The sequence below is a fragment of the Aspergillus ambiguus genome (genome assembly GCF_047715705.1).
Source record: "Aspergillus ambiguus strain CBS 117.58 unplaced genomic scaffold BDV59scaffold_2, whole genome shotgun sequence".
Classification (NCBI taxonomy): Eukaryota; Fungi; Ascomycota; class Eurotiomycetes; order Eurotiales; family Aspergillaceae; genus Aspergillus; species Aspergillus ambiguus.
The window spans coordinates 801,406-815,813 of NW_027395515.1; the positions used below are offsets into that span (position 1 = coordinate 801,406).

At 52.3% G+C, this 14,408-nt stretch overlaps 6 protein-coding genes across 6 annotated transcripts; 4 read left to right on the forward strand and 2 right to left on the reverse strand.

Annotated features, from left to right (window-relative positions):
- Nucleotides 1-417: 417 nt before the first annotated feature.
- BDV59DRAFT_190586 (putative mitochondrial phosphate carrier protein) lies at nucleotides 418-1,834 on the forward strand (the record flags this gene model as incomplete). The annotated part of the gene is made up of 6 exons (XM_073691769.1): nucleotides 418-693; nucleotides 766-930; nucleotides 988-1,241; nucleotides 1,291-1,636; nucleotides 1,693-1,712; nucleotides 1,759-1,834. 6 exons carry the CDS (start codon nucleotides 418-420, stop codon nucleotides 1,832-1,834), a joined length of 1,137 nt encoding a protein of 378 aa, XP_073552459.1.
- Nucleotides 1,835-2,089: 255 nt separating this feature from the next.
- On the forward strand, nucleotides 2,090-3,147 carry BDV59DRAFT_48503 (DUF3602 domain-containing protein). Its single transcript, XM_073696484.1, has 6 exons — nucleotides 2,090-2,273; nucleotides 2,349-2,413; nucleotides 2,494-2,524; nucleotides 2,589-2,658; nucleotides 2,735-2,857; nucleotides 2,912-3,147. The coding sequence occupies exons 2-6, from the start codon at nucleotides 2,374-2,376 to the stop codon at nucleotides 3,041-3,043; spliced, it is 396 nt and encodes a 131-aa protein (XP_073552460.1). The 5' UTR covers nucleotides 2,090-2,273; nucleotides 2,349-2,373; the 3' UTR covers nucleotides 3,044-3,147.
- Nucleotides 3,148-3,649: 502 nt separating this feature from the next.
- Nucleotides 3,650-5,631, reverse strand: BDV59DRAFT_48681 (uncharacterized protein). The gene is made up of 6 exons (XM_073696486.1): nucleotides 5,594-5,631; nucleotides 5,088-5,530; nucleotides 4,865-4,942; nucleotides 4,678-4,800; nucleotides 4,572-4,601; nucleotides 3,650-4,493 (listed from the first exon to the last, which is right to left on the reverse strand). The coding sequence occupies exons 2-6, from the start codon at nucleotides 5,278-5,280 to the stop codon at nucleotides 3,820-3,822; spliced, it is 1,098 nt and encodes a 365-aa protein (XP_073552461.1). The 5' UTR covers nucleotides 5,281-5,530; nucleotides 5,594-5,631; the 3' UTR covers nucleotides 3,650-3,819.
- A 2,775-nt stretch (nucleotides 5,632-8,406) lies between these two features.
- Nucleotides 8,407-9,260, reverse strand: BDV59DRAFT_197973 (60S ribosomal protein eL33; the record flags this gene model as incomplete). Its single annotated transcript, XM_073693057.1, has 6 exons — nucleotides 8,407-8,504; nucleotides 8,600-8,700; nucleotides 8,771-8,812; nucleotides 8,876-8,929; nucleotides 9,074-9,083; nucleotides 9,236-9,260. The coding sequence occupies 6 exons, from the start codon at nucleotides 9,258-9,260 to the stop codon at nucleotides 8,407-8,409; spliced, it is 330 nt and encodes a 109-aa protein (XP_073552462.1).
- A 1,020-nt stretch (nucleotides 9,261-10,280) lies between these two features.
- BDV59DRAFT_168383 (uncharacterized protein) lies at nucleotides 10,281-11,454 on the forward strand. The gene has a single exon (XM_073688060.1). The coding sequence runs from the start codon at nucleotides 10,810-10,812 to the stop codon at nucleotides 11,119-11,121; it is 312 nt and encodes a 103-aa protein (XP_073552463.1). The 5' UTR covers nucleotides 10,281-10,809; the 3' UTR covers nucleotides 11,122-11,454.
- Nucleotides 11,455-14,398, forward strand: BDV59DRAFT_168387 (glucose-6-phosphate dehydrogenase). Its single transcript, XM_073688061.1, has 10 exons — nucleotides 11,455-11,695; nucleotides 12,036-12,108; nucleotides 12,163-12,183; nucleotides 12,251-12,595; nucleotides 12,666-12,863; nucleotides 12,917-13,001; nucleotides 13,057-13,133; nucleotides 13,186-13,393; nucleotides 13,455-13,826; nucleotides 13,884-14,398. Exons 1-10 carry the CDS (start codon nucleotides 11,652-11,654, stop codon nucleotides 13,991-13,993), a joined length of 1,533 nt encoding a protein of 510 aa, XP_073552464.1. The 5' UTR covers nucleotides 11,455-11,651; the 3' UTR covers nucleotides 13,994-14,398.
- The last annotated feature ends 10 nt before the right edge of the window (nucleotides 14,399-14,408 follow it).

Below are 14,408 nucleotides of genomic sequence, written 5' to 3' on the forward strand. Positions count from 1 at the left end.
ACGAGAACGAACGGATCGGGATCGGCGCCGCCAGTTGGTGCATTACCCGATGCGGATGTCACCCAGCGCCCTCCGACGTCATTGGGGGCCGTTTCCCCCTCTCCGACTCATGCCGTCTGACAGGAGGTCTTTTGCTCTCCTTGCTATATATTCTCCCTCTCGCTCCGTCATTATCGAGCTGGCCATTCATCCTGGTATTCACCAAGAATCTTCGATCACAACAAATAGAAACCGTACGATCTGCTCCAAACCTGTCTAGATCGTCCCAGCTAATCGATCCGCCGACGGCCCTTCAAGTGGGGAAGATCTTCTGTCGGTAAGGAACCATAGTCCGTCCCCAGACGTCGTTCCGTGCCTGGAAACAAACACAGGACTCAATTACTAATTGGGACGCGGTAGCTCAGATAAAACTGCATCATGTTCCCCTCGGACGACACGATTGTCCGCGCTTTCTCATCTCAGCGCCCTCTACAGCAGTCTCAGCCTTCGGAAACCCCGGCTTTGAAAAGGCGGGAGCCTTTCCCCGCCTGGAGCGTGGCTGACGACACGAAAAAGAGGGCAGATGCTTTTGCTAAAGAGGCGACGCGGGAGTTCGAGGTTGCGAGCAAGAAGGTCCAGTCCAAGACCGGCAAGATCGAGCCATGGACTCCCAAGTACTATGCCTCTTGTACTGTCGGTGGATTGCTGGCTTGCGTAAGTCTTGCGCAGGGTTTTGTCGACACCGCGCCTGCTACTAACCATATCCTTCTCTCCTCCCGCCATTAGGGGCTCACTCACACTGCTGTGACGCCGTTGGACCTGGTGAAATGTCGTCGCCAGGTGGACCCACTGCTTTACAAGAGCAACATGCAAGCGTTCAGCAAGATTCGCGGCGCAGAGGGACTGCGAGGGGTGTTTACCGGCTGGAGCCCGACCTTCTTTGGCTACAGTGTAAGCCGTGGGAATGGGAGCGTGGGGTGCTTCAGTGCTCGCTAACAGGAACCAAAGGCCCAAGGCGCGTTCAAGTACGGTGGCTATGAATACTTTAAGAAATTCTACAGTGATCTTGTTGGAGTCGAAAATGCGCAGCGCTGGAAGACATCGCTGTATCTGACGGCCAGTGCGTCGGCAGAACTGATTGCTGACGTTGCTCTTTGCCCCTTCGAGGCTGTCAAGGTGCGCATGCAGACGACTATTCCGCCTGACTTCCGGTCGACTTTCGGGGGGATCTCAAGCGTTGTCGCAAAGGAAGGAACCTCTGGGTACGCCTGGATAATACTCCGGGAGCGAAGCGATGCTGACTGGGAGTAGACTCTACAAAGGACTGTACCCTCTATGGGGCCGACAGATCCCATACACCATGATGAAATTTGCCTCGTTTGAAACCATCGTCGAGATGATCTACAAGTCCCTCCCTGGTCAGAAATCCGACTACGGAAAGGGAGCCCAGACCGGTGTCGCTTTTACTGGTGGTTACTTGGCGGGTATTCTCTGCGCCATCGTGTCGCATCCCGCGGACGTAATGGTGAGTAAACTGAACGCCAACCGGCAGCCTGGGGAGGCGTTCGGAGCCGCGATGAGCCGTATCTACAAGGACATTGGCTTCATGGGCCTGTGGAACGGATTGCCCGTCAGGATTATCATGATTGGAACTTTGGTGAGTGTCCATGACCTTGATATATATAAATCGAACGAGTAACTGACGGTACGCAGACTGGACTGCAGTGGATGATGTAAGTTGTTCTGAATGGGGAGATGGGAGTAAGCTAACTTTTCCAGCTACGACTCGTTCAAGATCTTCATGGGTTTGCCCACGACCGGCGGTGGCCCTGCTGCTGAGAAAAAGAAGGAGTAAGTGAAGCTGGAAGGTCATGGGATATTATAACCACCATGGCTGTCCGTAGAGGGGAACGTAGAAGGCGATGTAAATGGACAGACTGTCAACAGTACGGGTAAATGTATAGGTTATAGTCGTATACTACTGTTTAGTTTCCAGAAATCGCGCTCATATCTGCTCCTATAGATTATCGCCGCCAAGACCGGTGGTTATCGGCGCCCCAGCCAATCCAACCGCGTTATCTTATCAGTGGGCTGAGGAACGGCGCTCGACGTCACGAGCAGCTCATTACTTATTCCCATTAATTTCTATAACAGGCCGGCCAGATCTAGTCCGTTCCTGGATACGAACCCTTAAAAGTCGGCTTTATCTCCCGTCGGTCAGCTCCTTCGACTTACTCCGCAACAATCTACCTCTATACAGACTCCAACGAGCCTCCCTCAGCATCAACATCCCAGTAAGTGACCAGACCCAGAACCCACATAAGACCACGCTTCATCGGACCTGCATCAATGTGCTGACATCCCCCACGTACCCGCACCAGGCAATCCTGCAGCATGGGCGAAAACGAACCAATTGTGTCGCACGGCCGAGGAGGTGCGTTCTCATCCGCCCCATCCAACTACTTATCTACCTACCCCACCTCCATGCGATCCCCAAACACTGACCCCGTCCAGGCCAAGGGAACATCGGCGCCGACCCGACTCAGTGCGCCCCCAGTCCCGATCTCACATCAAGCGAGCTACGCTAACCGCACCCGCCATCGCCGCAGATACGTCGACGCCGGGATAGTCCGTGAAGGCCTGTACGGCGACCAAGGCGACGGCGCCTACTCGGCCGGAGTACGTTCTTCCATCCGGTCTATCCATCAGCCGAGTCCTAAGACGAAGGAACTAACGCCCGCATCACCGTCTACAGCGCGGCGGCGCCGGCAACATCGGATCGCCGCATGTGCGTCCGGCCGCCGGACCTCCCCATGACGCGGAGGTCATCCCCGAGCTGGCGATCCGCAAGTCGGCCGACGGGGACTACCATACCGGGGTATGCTTTCTCTCCTCTCCGTTTGCGCCGCGGGTTGAGGCTAATCGGATACAGCGCGGGGGGCAGGGGAATGTCCATCTGGACGAGGCGCACCGGAAGGAGAAGGAGGAGAAGAAGAAGCGGAAGTCGCTGGCGCATGAGGGGCTGGCGGAGAAGTTGAAGAATAAGCTTTTTGGGAAGAATTAGGCCTCGCGATGGTGGGTGCAGTTGGTGATTAGTTAGTGTCGTTCTCCCAGGATAGACCGGTGGTCTATAGAGGACAGTTCTTCGGTTGTTGTCGGGCTGTCGTTGCGATGTGTATAGGTGTTGTGTTTGTGATTCCCATTGCGCCAGTCGTTGAGATTAATTCGTTATGTGCATCTTCTACGGCGGACATTGTTGCTTGGTAGGGTTCCTACACCGACAGTGTTGTCCAGACACCTTGCATTATCCTCCTATTGTGGTTAGTTGCTGCGCGTAGATCCATATGGAGTCTGTACAAGCCGATGTAATCCCTTTTGCCCTGCTCAGCCACATCGCGATCGACGACCAACAGTGATGATACCTCACAATGAGGCGCCGATCTGAAGATCGAGGATCGGTGGCGCTGTGCATTCCACAGCTGTAAGCAAAAAGAAATCATCCAGCTGAAGGAAAAGACAGATCATGCCTGCAGTTACAAGGGGGGACATCGCGACCCTGTGCAACAAATAATATTCCATGAAAGTAATATACCCATCGTGCATCGTAGTCTCGTCGAACCGTAAACACATACCCGAAGCGGGAAAACCACAACTGAATCACGGAAAACAATATAAAATCACAGGTCGCATGAACAAATCGCATAAAATCCCGGCCAAATATCCCGCTATTGTACTCGAAAATCAACGCCAGATGAGGTATTACATCCGTCAAATGAGACCCAGAAACGCGCGTCAAAGGACAACTAAAAGAAAACAAAGGCCGAAGAGACCGGGAGGTCGCTAGCCTTTGCTGAATCTTCGTTTGAACCAACTCTTCCGCTTCGTGTCACCCGCTTCAGGCGCATTATTATTCGTCTTGCGCAATTGACGACGGGTGGTGGGCGCAGCTCCACCTACCGGGCCGCCCGAGTTGGTGGCTGGAGTAGTGCTAGTATTATTACCCAGGACAATTCTCTCAGACCCAGCCCCACCCGAGGCCATTGCTTTGCTGTTGAGGTTCGGACCTGGGCCAAATCCCTGGAAGCCAAAGTTATCCGCAGCCGATCGCTCGTCCATTCGTTGCTGTTGTTGCAGTTGATCAATCGAACTGTTCACCGAACTGGGATCGGTCGAGTTCCCCCAAGGCTCAGTATTGCTTCCGGAGCCTGATGCTGCCGTCATGTTCTCGTACGACTTGTGGTAGCCATTCTGGACGTAACCGTTCTGAGCGTAACCGTTCTGAGCATAGCCATTCTGGGCGTGTCCGTAGGGCGCATTGTTTCCGTAGTGCTCCGAGTTCATGCGTGGGTGGTGGCGTGGTCGCGGTCGACCGTTCATCTGGTTATATGGGTAGTAGTTCTCGGGGGGCGGAGGATAACCGCCGTCGATATAACTGTCTGGTCGCGAATACGTCCCTCGGCCGTTGTAGTAGCCTTCTTGTTCGCCGTACCCTCGAGTTGCGTACCCGTTGTGCCCTGCGACCGATTAGCACGGATTTTGCACAAGCATGGCGATCGCAAGCCCATAACATGCGCATGCAAGGAGTTCGTTACCTCCAAAGTAACTACTGCGGCGACTGTAGTCTGCGCGATAACCCGACTCGGGCTCTGAAACATCATTATTAGTCCGAGACAAGCCACCGGGCTGGATCCAACGTACCGGTCTTCGCATATGAGACGGGCCTGCTCATGTATGTCCCATAAATGGCGGCCTCGAACGAACGAATGGTATCCAACGGGCGCTCGAATCGCGGACGGGTGGGATTGGACAGATCGGGATCAGCTATTCAACCACGGTCAGGCCATTTTGTCGAAAATCGCGACCGGGAAAGGGGGCAGAGACGCACTGATGACATTCCCGTATTGGTCTTTGTGTTCCATTTCTCTCAAGTTGCCGAGATTTGACTTCTCGAGGGCAACCATCACTAGAACGAGGAGGTTAGATGGCGTGGCGCATCGGGGAATTTGTAAACAACGTGGGGTTGGGGGAAAAAATCATCGATGTTGAGGGGGGAAAAGGGAGGTCGCAGGAATGAGGAACGAAGAATGGGGGAGGATTCCGACACATACTTGGTTGATCTTCGCTCATGGCAACCATGGGGTCGGCTTTGGTATGTAGAGTACGCCTGCGTTTTTCTTCGGCGGATTCGTTGTAGTGGACTCGACTCTGGCTGCCGGAGTTGCTGGAACGATGAGATTTGTCGGACTTCAAGCTGAACCCTCGACTGCGCCTGGGAGGCGCGACCGACTGGGGGCTCGCCATTTTTATCGTTGAACGGTCGCCCTTAGCGCCCGATCACTACGACGGCTGGGGCAGGTTTCACTGTGATCTGATGGCCGCGGTGGAGCACGGAGTTGATAGGAGTGGAAACTGCCAAGGAAAGGATGATCGCAGGCAATTTAAGAGGAGCGATTGACTAATGCGCTGCTCAGAAGGCGGCCAACGAGAGGACTGACAGATGGGATCCGCTGCCTGACGGTTGGAATGCGTTTGGAACGGTGTGGGGGAAGATCTATATCGGCGACCACGTCAAGGAGGTGCTCTGGAGATGGAAGAGATTCCCGAGAATCCTTACGATGGATGGATGGATGTGTGCGTGCCAGTCGAGCGAATCTCCCGCTGGAGACGAATTCTGGTACTTTTTAGTCCGTGAAAACGACAGTGGGTTCGGCAGTGATCGACAGTAAATGGCGACGAAGACAACCCTGTCCGTGTAGGCCGTCGCGAGAAGAAAGAGTCGAGATATCAAACGAAGGTGACGAGACAAAGAAGGAAGAGAGAGAGAGAAAGACTAGGAAGAACCGGGAGCGACAGGCGAGGCTTTTTGACTTGACGCGGCGGAAAAGGGTTGACGACAGGCGCCACGCAATTGGATATCGGCCAGTCGGATGAGGCGAGAACTATGATTTTGTACTCTTATACTCTTTGTTTTATCCAGATTATGCACGTGGCGATCAGAGATATACCTTCAGACTATCAGCCCATACCTCCGCCTCCATCATGATATCAATATCAGCAATATCAATACATACGGATAATCCCCTCACTCAATCTGTCCATGAATAGACCATCCTTCCAACCTGGAAGATCCATCAACACCATGTGTTACGCAAGTTCCCCCTCACCAAGAACCAATGGGCGGCACAACAGACGGCCCAGCCACCACCAACTGCTCTGCATCCACCTTGGAACGGCTCCCGTCCCAGGGACCAACCTTGATGATGAATCGTCGCAGATTATGCGTTGTTCGCTGGCCTTCTCTCCCAATTATAAGGCCCAGCGGCCGATCTGTCCTCCCGGCACTTCTTGCGTAATAGCTGGAGCCGATGGGATCAATCAGAACATCAGTCATTGCCCATGCACCGACATCATGGTTACTCATAATTGAGTGGTGTCGCCCATCTGCACCGAAACTTCCCGCGGTTGTTATTTTTAACCATTTAGCCTCTCGCTCATGCACGACGGAGAGCCACTAGGTGCTCAGGGTGGCGAACAATTGGGGTCACGCTCTGATCCTTTCCCGCGAGAACCTATCGATCGTCCCCTATGCGATCGCCTAAAGCACCCACCTGAGACATGTGCTAGAAATTTTGGTCTTGCCCGTCTTCACTATTTTCAGGCAACAATCTTGTCAATATCTGACATTCGGTACTTCCGTCTCGCCAACCAAGCCTGTTCTGCACCAGTCTATATCGTCGTATCATCCCAAGAACTAGTCATCCACCTCCAAAGGATAAAGTAATTAAAGCAAGGTAACCTAATGCCCCCATCTCCGAACATCCAACTATCAATCCGGGGTAGTGACTGCAGTTATGTGGGTCTCTGGTATGGAACTTAGTGCAGCCATCTTATTACGTAGTACATCGTACTCCGTACCTATCGTCCTGTCAAGAAGGCCTGGTCATCGGAGCACTATCCATCATGAAACATTCCAGAATGAAGTGCATGCCATTAAGGCTATATACTGCGTAGACCATCCATCCCCAATCCACACCCACTATAACCAGCGCCGATTAACTTTATCAGTAGGGACGGATCCAGAAATCAAACCGTCCAGTCTTGTCAAATATCCTGAATCAGGCTCAATCAAGTCATCAATGTTGATCTTCCGTTCGTTTACTATCCGGTGGGTCACGGCGGTGGGGGGATGGCGTCTACTTTAATTCTCATAAACTCCTAACAAACGCGAAGGATCATGCAAGGGTGCCTCTCCAAGCTGATTCCAGAAAACTTTTCCATCCCTTTGACCATGCATCTAGCGAGGCGAAGTGTTTCCCTCGTGGGGGCTCAGAAGTGCATGTACTCTGCCGAATTAGCCTTGAGCTGGATCAATAAGAGGTGTCTCTATGTTCTTATATTGTTAATGGGGTCTTAGTAGGTATTTAGTAGGATATCGTGAGCCTAACACTCCGCCAAGTATCGTTCCAACCGGTAGCATGAGGACATACCGGCGACCGTTAAACCATTCAGTCCAAGATATTCATCAACAGGTGACATTATGCCGCTGGCAAACAAGTCTGCTGAAAAAAGGCTAGAAAATAGGACAGTTCCCGAGATAATATAGAGTATTCATCGCTGGAACCACAGGATAAAGTGTGATGAATATAGGTGTATCCTGTATGTTACCAAGACGTTCTTTTATACCAAATCCTGATGCATGTTCACAGCTACAAGTCTTGAGATCAAAACACTGTATAGTACTACACAATGTATAATCCACTATTGATTGGCGCTCTATAATATTTGGGAATCAACCATATACTGGAAGATGTTCAACTCTACATACAATGCACAACCCAAGAAATTCTGCTTCCTCAGATGCTCCCTAATCAAGATACAACTCCGATACCGGGAACTACGACACCGCAAGGTTCTACCACCTGATACCAATAAACCAAGTTCATGCCCGAGTTCCAAGGTGAACACTAGACATGGATATGGGTCAATGTGCGATGCCAGCGAGGCTCCAGAAGCATATACTCTCAGCTTGGATACGAGCGCCTTGACAAACCCCAGATCGCTGCAACACTCCTTCCGATAATATACGCCTTAAAATCATGTTTGTTGAAATGGTGTGGATTGGTGTATGAGCGTCAGATACAGTTGGGAGCAGCCACGCTGTCAGACAAGACACATCATGCTCGCCAGTAGTGAAAACAGGACAAGCTTTTCTATATGCCTCGAAGCTGACAAATAACCATGCTGTAGAAAAAGACAAAGAGTTCTTTTATTTCATTTCGTAGGGCTGGACGGCCCTGCCTCTCCCACGAACATTATCATATCAACCCGCCAACTCCATCTCAACATCGGCTCATACCGTCGACTCCTTGCCCGTCTGTCTGCGCGAAGATTCCGGAGTGCCAACTAACACATAACAAAAGCAGTCGTTTAGATGTTGGAGGGGTAGAGCATAACGCGGACGGTAGCACCGAAGGACTTGGGGGGGAGGTTGTGGCGGAACTGAGCGCGGACGACGCCGGAGTTGCCTGCAGTGATGCGATGGTCAGTCTGGATCCGCCGTCTCATGCCGATGGACAGCCAACGTCTTCCTCTTCCACCGGTGGATATTCGCAAGACGTACCGTGCGGGCGGGTGACCTTGCCCCAGATCACCCGGATGTTGGAACCCCGAACCTCACGCTTAGCCCGGTAGACGAAAGCAACCTTCTTGCCCAGGTAGAAGCTGTAGAAAAAAACACCCGTCTTAGTTTTGCCTGTTCCATATCGCAGCCGTTGTCCCAGAGACTACTCACTTTGCGGCCTCAGTGTTCTCAACACCCTCGATCTTGATCAGGCTGTATCACCATGTCAGAACTCCAAACCTATATTCCCTTGCGATAGCCACGGTGGGTCGGTACCTGGTGTTGGGGTTGACCTGGCGCTTGGAGCGCTGGTAGCTCAGGTGACGACCCCTAGAAAAACGAATCGTATTAATTCCTCTGTTCTAATCGAATGCCGTGACGATATGCGGTGCTCCGATCCCTCCACACGATGATCCCACAATTCTGATATCACGATCGGATCTGCGCGACACGACGACGGTGATTGCAACTTACTTGACGTAGACTGCAGAAAGACAGGAACGTTAGCAAAAAAAAATTCCAACCAGAGCGTAGAACCTCACGGCGCGCGCCCGATCTCGCATCCCAACCCCGGGATGGAGCCCTCGCGCACACATGACATCCAAGATCAAGTCCTCCCCAAAAGATGCAACTCACGTCTGTGACCGTGTTCCGAAGGCATTCTGACGGCGGTTCTGAGCAACAGCGGGCAACGCAAACAAGTCGATGGAAGGCAGAAGTGACCCGCAAAAAGTCGTCCGGGTTGTCGTGGTTGTCGTCGCTTCGATAGGTATGGAGTCGACTCACAAGGGCTCACAATTTGCGAGGTGTGTTCGGTGCGGCTCGCCCTAACCCCAAACGGGACTCTTAGCGAGCAAGGCGGTCCCCAGGGTTAGACGAAGTCCCGTGATGGGGAGTCCGAATGGAGAATTAGTTTTTCCGTGATCGCCCGATATGGATTAGCGTAGGTTGGAATTCTTTTCCTTTTTTTTTTTTTTCTTTTCTGAATTTTGAAGTTCTTCAACCCCACCATCGCGACCTATTTTGCCGTCGGGCTACTGTGGTCCGAGGCCGGTCGGGAGGTTACTGCACCGCATGCCTAGAGCGCCCCCCGCTGACAAAACATCTTTGGGAATGCTATACCCCATGACGACAAGGCTCCATCCCCATGCAGCTTGATCCGCGTCCTGGAACCCTCGGATTCTTCTGTCGCAGCCTTGAGCGTCTGGAAACCAGAGAAATACAGGCCAGGCCAACTGGTTGTAAGTCAAAATACACGTAGGGGAGACAGAAGTGGAATTGGATGTAATGTTCCCGTGGTACCACCTGCCACCATGTTGGATGTTCTCCGGACGGAGTATATAACTGGAAAGATAAAATCCTGACAGCAAGATCATACCGGGACACATATTTGGAAATACAGCGAGGAGCGCCCCACCACCCTGGGATTATCGGCAACAAGCTATGGGGTTTTGTTCTTACAGCACGCCATTTTTGTGTACTGCTTAACTCCGTCTTCATGTAAAAGAGAGCATAAAAAGGAGAATAAAAAGCAAGAAATTTTTAGGTTAGAGTTGCAGGTAACAGAGACAAAACCCAACCCAGTATTCAGTTACCTATTGGACCTCGATACGATGACCAAGATGTACTCCGTAAAGGTGAACTGCAGGCTGACCGGCGCCAAACGCTCGGTCTGCTGTCGCCCCTCCTTAATTGATAGTAGTTCCTCACTAAACTCACGGGAAAATAGAATCCGTATCATACTCTGTACTTGGTGGAAGGGAATCCGCCGATCCATCTCCACGACTTGGGTCACCGGGAGGGAGTGCTCCATGACGGAGTGACCACCATTTCCACAGTAATCTTCGCCGCAGCTTCTGGCGCGATCTGTCTCTGTATTTTTGAGTGGGGTAGGTAGTCCGAGGTCGCTTTACACGGTCTGTCACTACACGTACGATGGAATGAGGATGAGGAGGACGTTGGCTGTCTGATATACATGCATTATCTCCGTGTCAGTGGCCCGGAGCATTTTGTTGCGCGGAGACAGCGCGGTGTTGATTAGAAGCAACCATTAGGTAAATGGAAAAGGCGGAATAGATTGAAGGCCAGGTACATGCCGCGTGTGGTCACACCGGAAGATCCTTGAATGAGCCTTCGTTCCCCCTCTGAGCTTGAAGCTGTCCGTCTCCGCGGACACATGACGAGGGTCGATAAAGTCCGGCAGATGGGGGATGTGTTGGATGAGAGACGACCACTCGGCCGTTATATTTCTTTTTCTCCTTTTCAGTCATGGCGCTCGCCTATCAGAGCAGAATGCCGTCAGATCCAAACCGACGGGGCGTAAGATTACTGGATTCAGCATTTCGCGCGGGGCTAGCAGGTCAGCATATCGAAGATGTGCCTCTAAAGAAGTGTCTGCGGTCCATGTATGGTTCCCGGTGGAGCTTCCTGGATTGAAATTTCCAGCGCACTTGGCTCGGATAAAATCAGAGCGAGGCAGTACTGGAGAGGAAGGGCGTTGGTGTTATTGGGGGGAAGAGTAATACAGAGGGGTACAGGTACCGGCATCGGGGATTATTGCTGCTGAACGGTCGTGTTTATAGAGTGGAAGTGATTCCAATGATGAGGGATGATATAATACGGGCCTTTCCAGGGTGGATTACACCGTCATCAAACACCTACCTACGTATCTCGGAGGGAAGATGAATAAATGATCGATAGTGAAAAGCACTTGCATGATCATAGAATAAGACCGAGAGCAATAATAGATTATTCTAACAGTAATATCTACTGTCCTGCGTCCATCCGGGAGGTATTACGATTTCGGGCCCTCCGGCAGCCCTCGAGGCCCCACCCCGTACTGTAACGGGGAGTCACCCTGCAGCAACTGCAGCTCCTCAAACTGCTACCACCACCACCGTCGGCGTTAAAAAGTACTTGCTCCGCCGGAACTGTTGGGGATTTTTCCAACAAACCTCTCTTCTTCTCGTCTTCACCTCCCTCCCTACCGTCTCGTCGATTGCAAGCTTCATCTTTCCTTTCCCTCCTTCTTTTATTTCCCACACCCATCACCATGGCCAGCACGATAGCTCGCTCTGAGGAACGCCAGAACGCTGGGTGAGTCTTGACCACCGCCGCCGCCGCCGCCGCCTCCCTCTCTGACATCACACCCCTCCTCCGTTCCCCTCTACGTCCCTCTTTCTTTTCCACCCGTCTGCCACCTGCTCGATCGCCTCCCCCAGGACACTCAATTCGTCTGGAATTCTCCTGTTTTCTCTTGCTCGATCTCTCCAAGTTCTCCCCTCTTGTTCTTTTGTCCAATTTCTCCAGCGGCCCTGTTTTCAGTACTCTTTCCTCTCCCCCGCGTTGCCATACCCCTGCGATCGTCAACCCTGCAGCACTCCCCTGCTCAACCGGTTCCATCTTTTTTCGCTACTAACATGGATATCTCACGCAGCACCATCGAACTCAAGGATGACACTGTCATTGTGGTTCTCGGTGCGTCCGGAGATCTTGCAAAGAAGAAGACCGTGCGTGCGCCCCCTCGAAAAAGCTTGACCGACCGGAGACTGACGATTTCATAGTTCCCTGCCCTTTTCGGCCTCGTAAGTTCTGCAGGATTGCCGGTGACGGCGAGAGTCGCTTCCGCTGGGACACTAACCCTCTGTTCAGTACCGTAACAAGTTCCTCCCGAAGGGCATCAAGATCGTCGGATATGCTCGGACGAACATGGATCATGAAGAATATCTGAGACGCGTGCGGTCATATATCAAGACCCCTACCAAGGAAATCGAAGAGCAGCTGGACGGCTTCTGCCAGCTGTGCACCTACATCAGCGGCCAGTACGACAAGGATGACTCGTTCATCAACCTCACCAAGCACCTCGAGGACGTCGAGAAGGGTCAAAAGGAGCAGAACAGAGTCTTCTACATGGCGCTGCCTCCTAGTGTCTTCATCACCGTGTCCGACCAACTGAAGAGAAACTGTTACCCCAAGAACGGCATTGCCCGGATCATTGTGAGTCACCTCACAAGAACAACACCCTTTCCGGCGACCTATGCTCATGCGCATTTGTTTTGTTTCACAGGTTGAGAAGCCTTTCGGCAAGGACCTTCAGAGCTCGCGTGATCTCCAGAAGGCTCTTGACCCTAACTGGAAGGAGGAGGAGATCTTCCGTATCGACCACTACCTGGGCAAGGAGATGGTCAAGAACATCCTCATCATGCGCTTCGGAAACGAATTCTTCAATGCTACCTGGAACCGTCACCACATTGATAACGTGCAGGTATGAGTCGGTGTTTTCCAGACCACTGCCGCAGTCGCTAAACCCTGTCGCAGATCACATTCAAGGAGCCGTTCGGCACGGAGGGCCGTGGAGGTTACTTCGATGAGTTCGGTATCATCCGTGATGTCATGCAGAACCGTACGTTCGCTGAAAATCGATCGATATCAGGGGGAGTGCTAACGCTGGCATTCAGATCTTCTGCAGGTGCTGACTCTTCTCGCCATGGAGCGGCCCATCTCTTTCTCCGCCGAGGATATTCGTGACGAGAAGGTAATTCATCCCCCACTTGCCATCCCGAATGCAAGTGCTGACACGATCACAGGTGCGCGTCCTGCGCGCGATGGACCCGATTGAGCCCAAGAACGTCATCATCGGTCAATACGGAAAGTCGCTGGACGGCAGCAAGCCCGCCTACAAGGAGGATGATACCGTGCCCCAGGACTCTCGCTGCCCGACCTTCTGCGCCATGGTTGCCTACATCAAGAACGAGAGATGGGATGGCGTTCCCTTCATCATGAAGGCCGGTAAAGGTATGCCTTCTGTTCTGCGTGTATGCGACTTCATGGCTTGGTATACTGACCTCTCCGACAGCCCTGAACGAGCAGAAGACCGAGATCCGTATTCAGTTCCGTGACGTCACGTCTGGCATCTTCAAGGATATCCCCCGCAACGAGCTGGTCATCCGCGTCCAGCCCAACGAGTCGGTGTATATCAAGATGAACTCCAAGCTCCCCGGTCTCTCCATGCAGACGGTCGTCACGGAGCTTGACCTTACCTACCGCCGCCGCTTCTCCGACCTCAAGATCCCCGAGGCCTACGAATCCCTGATCCTGGATGCCCTGAAGGGTGACCACTCCAACTTTGTCCGTGACGACGAGCTCGACTCCAGCTGGAAGATCTTCACTCCTCTGCTGCACTACCTGGACGACAACAAGGAGATTATCCCTATGGAGTACCCCTATGGTAAGCGACTCCGCGCGCTTTCTTTCGGCTGGCCGGCATACTGACTCTGTGCGACAGGCTCTCGCGGACCGGCTGTGCTGGACGACTTCACCGCGTCGTTCGGCTACAAGTTCAGTGATGCTGCTGGCTACCAGTGGCCCCTGACCTCCGCCCCCAACAGACTGTAAATGAAAAAATTGTTATGACAACGTTCGTCTTATATGAAAAACGGGAAAGAAGGAAAACGGATTAATGTGAGCTACCGGGTCTCCATAGCGTGTTCGGATGGTCTGGGTTTGGGGTGGCCGATGTTGGAGACGGGTTTTTCCCATCAGCCACAACGAACCGGATATTCATTCCACTGGGTCGCTAGAAACGAATGCAGTGACTGTTACGAATCATCCGCGATGATCATGGTTCCCTCATGCAGTTGCGACGGGCTGTTTGGGGCGAAGTGACTGTAGAAGGAGTTCTGTTCGACTGGTTATTTTTTTCTTTTTTTTTGGATTGTGATCATATGACATTTGGTATATTTGCGGGAGCTTTTTGATGATTCATTCTATATTCATTATACTCAGTCATTTATCCCCTAGGCATCAGCCT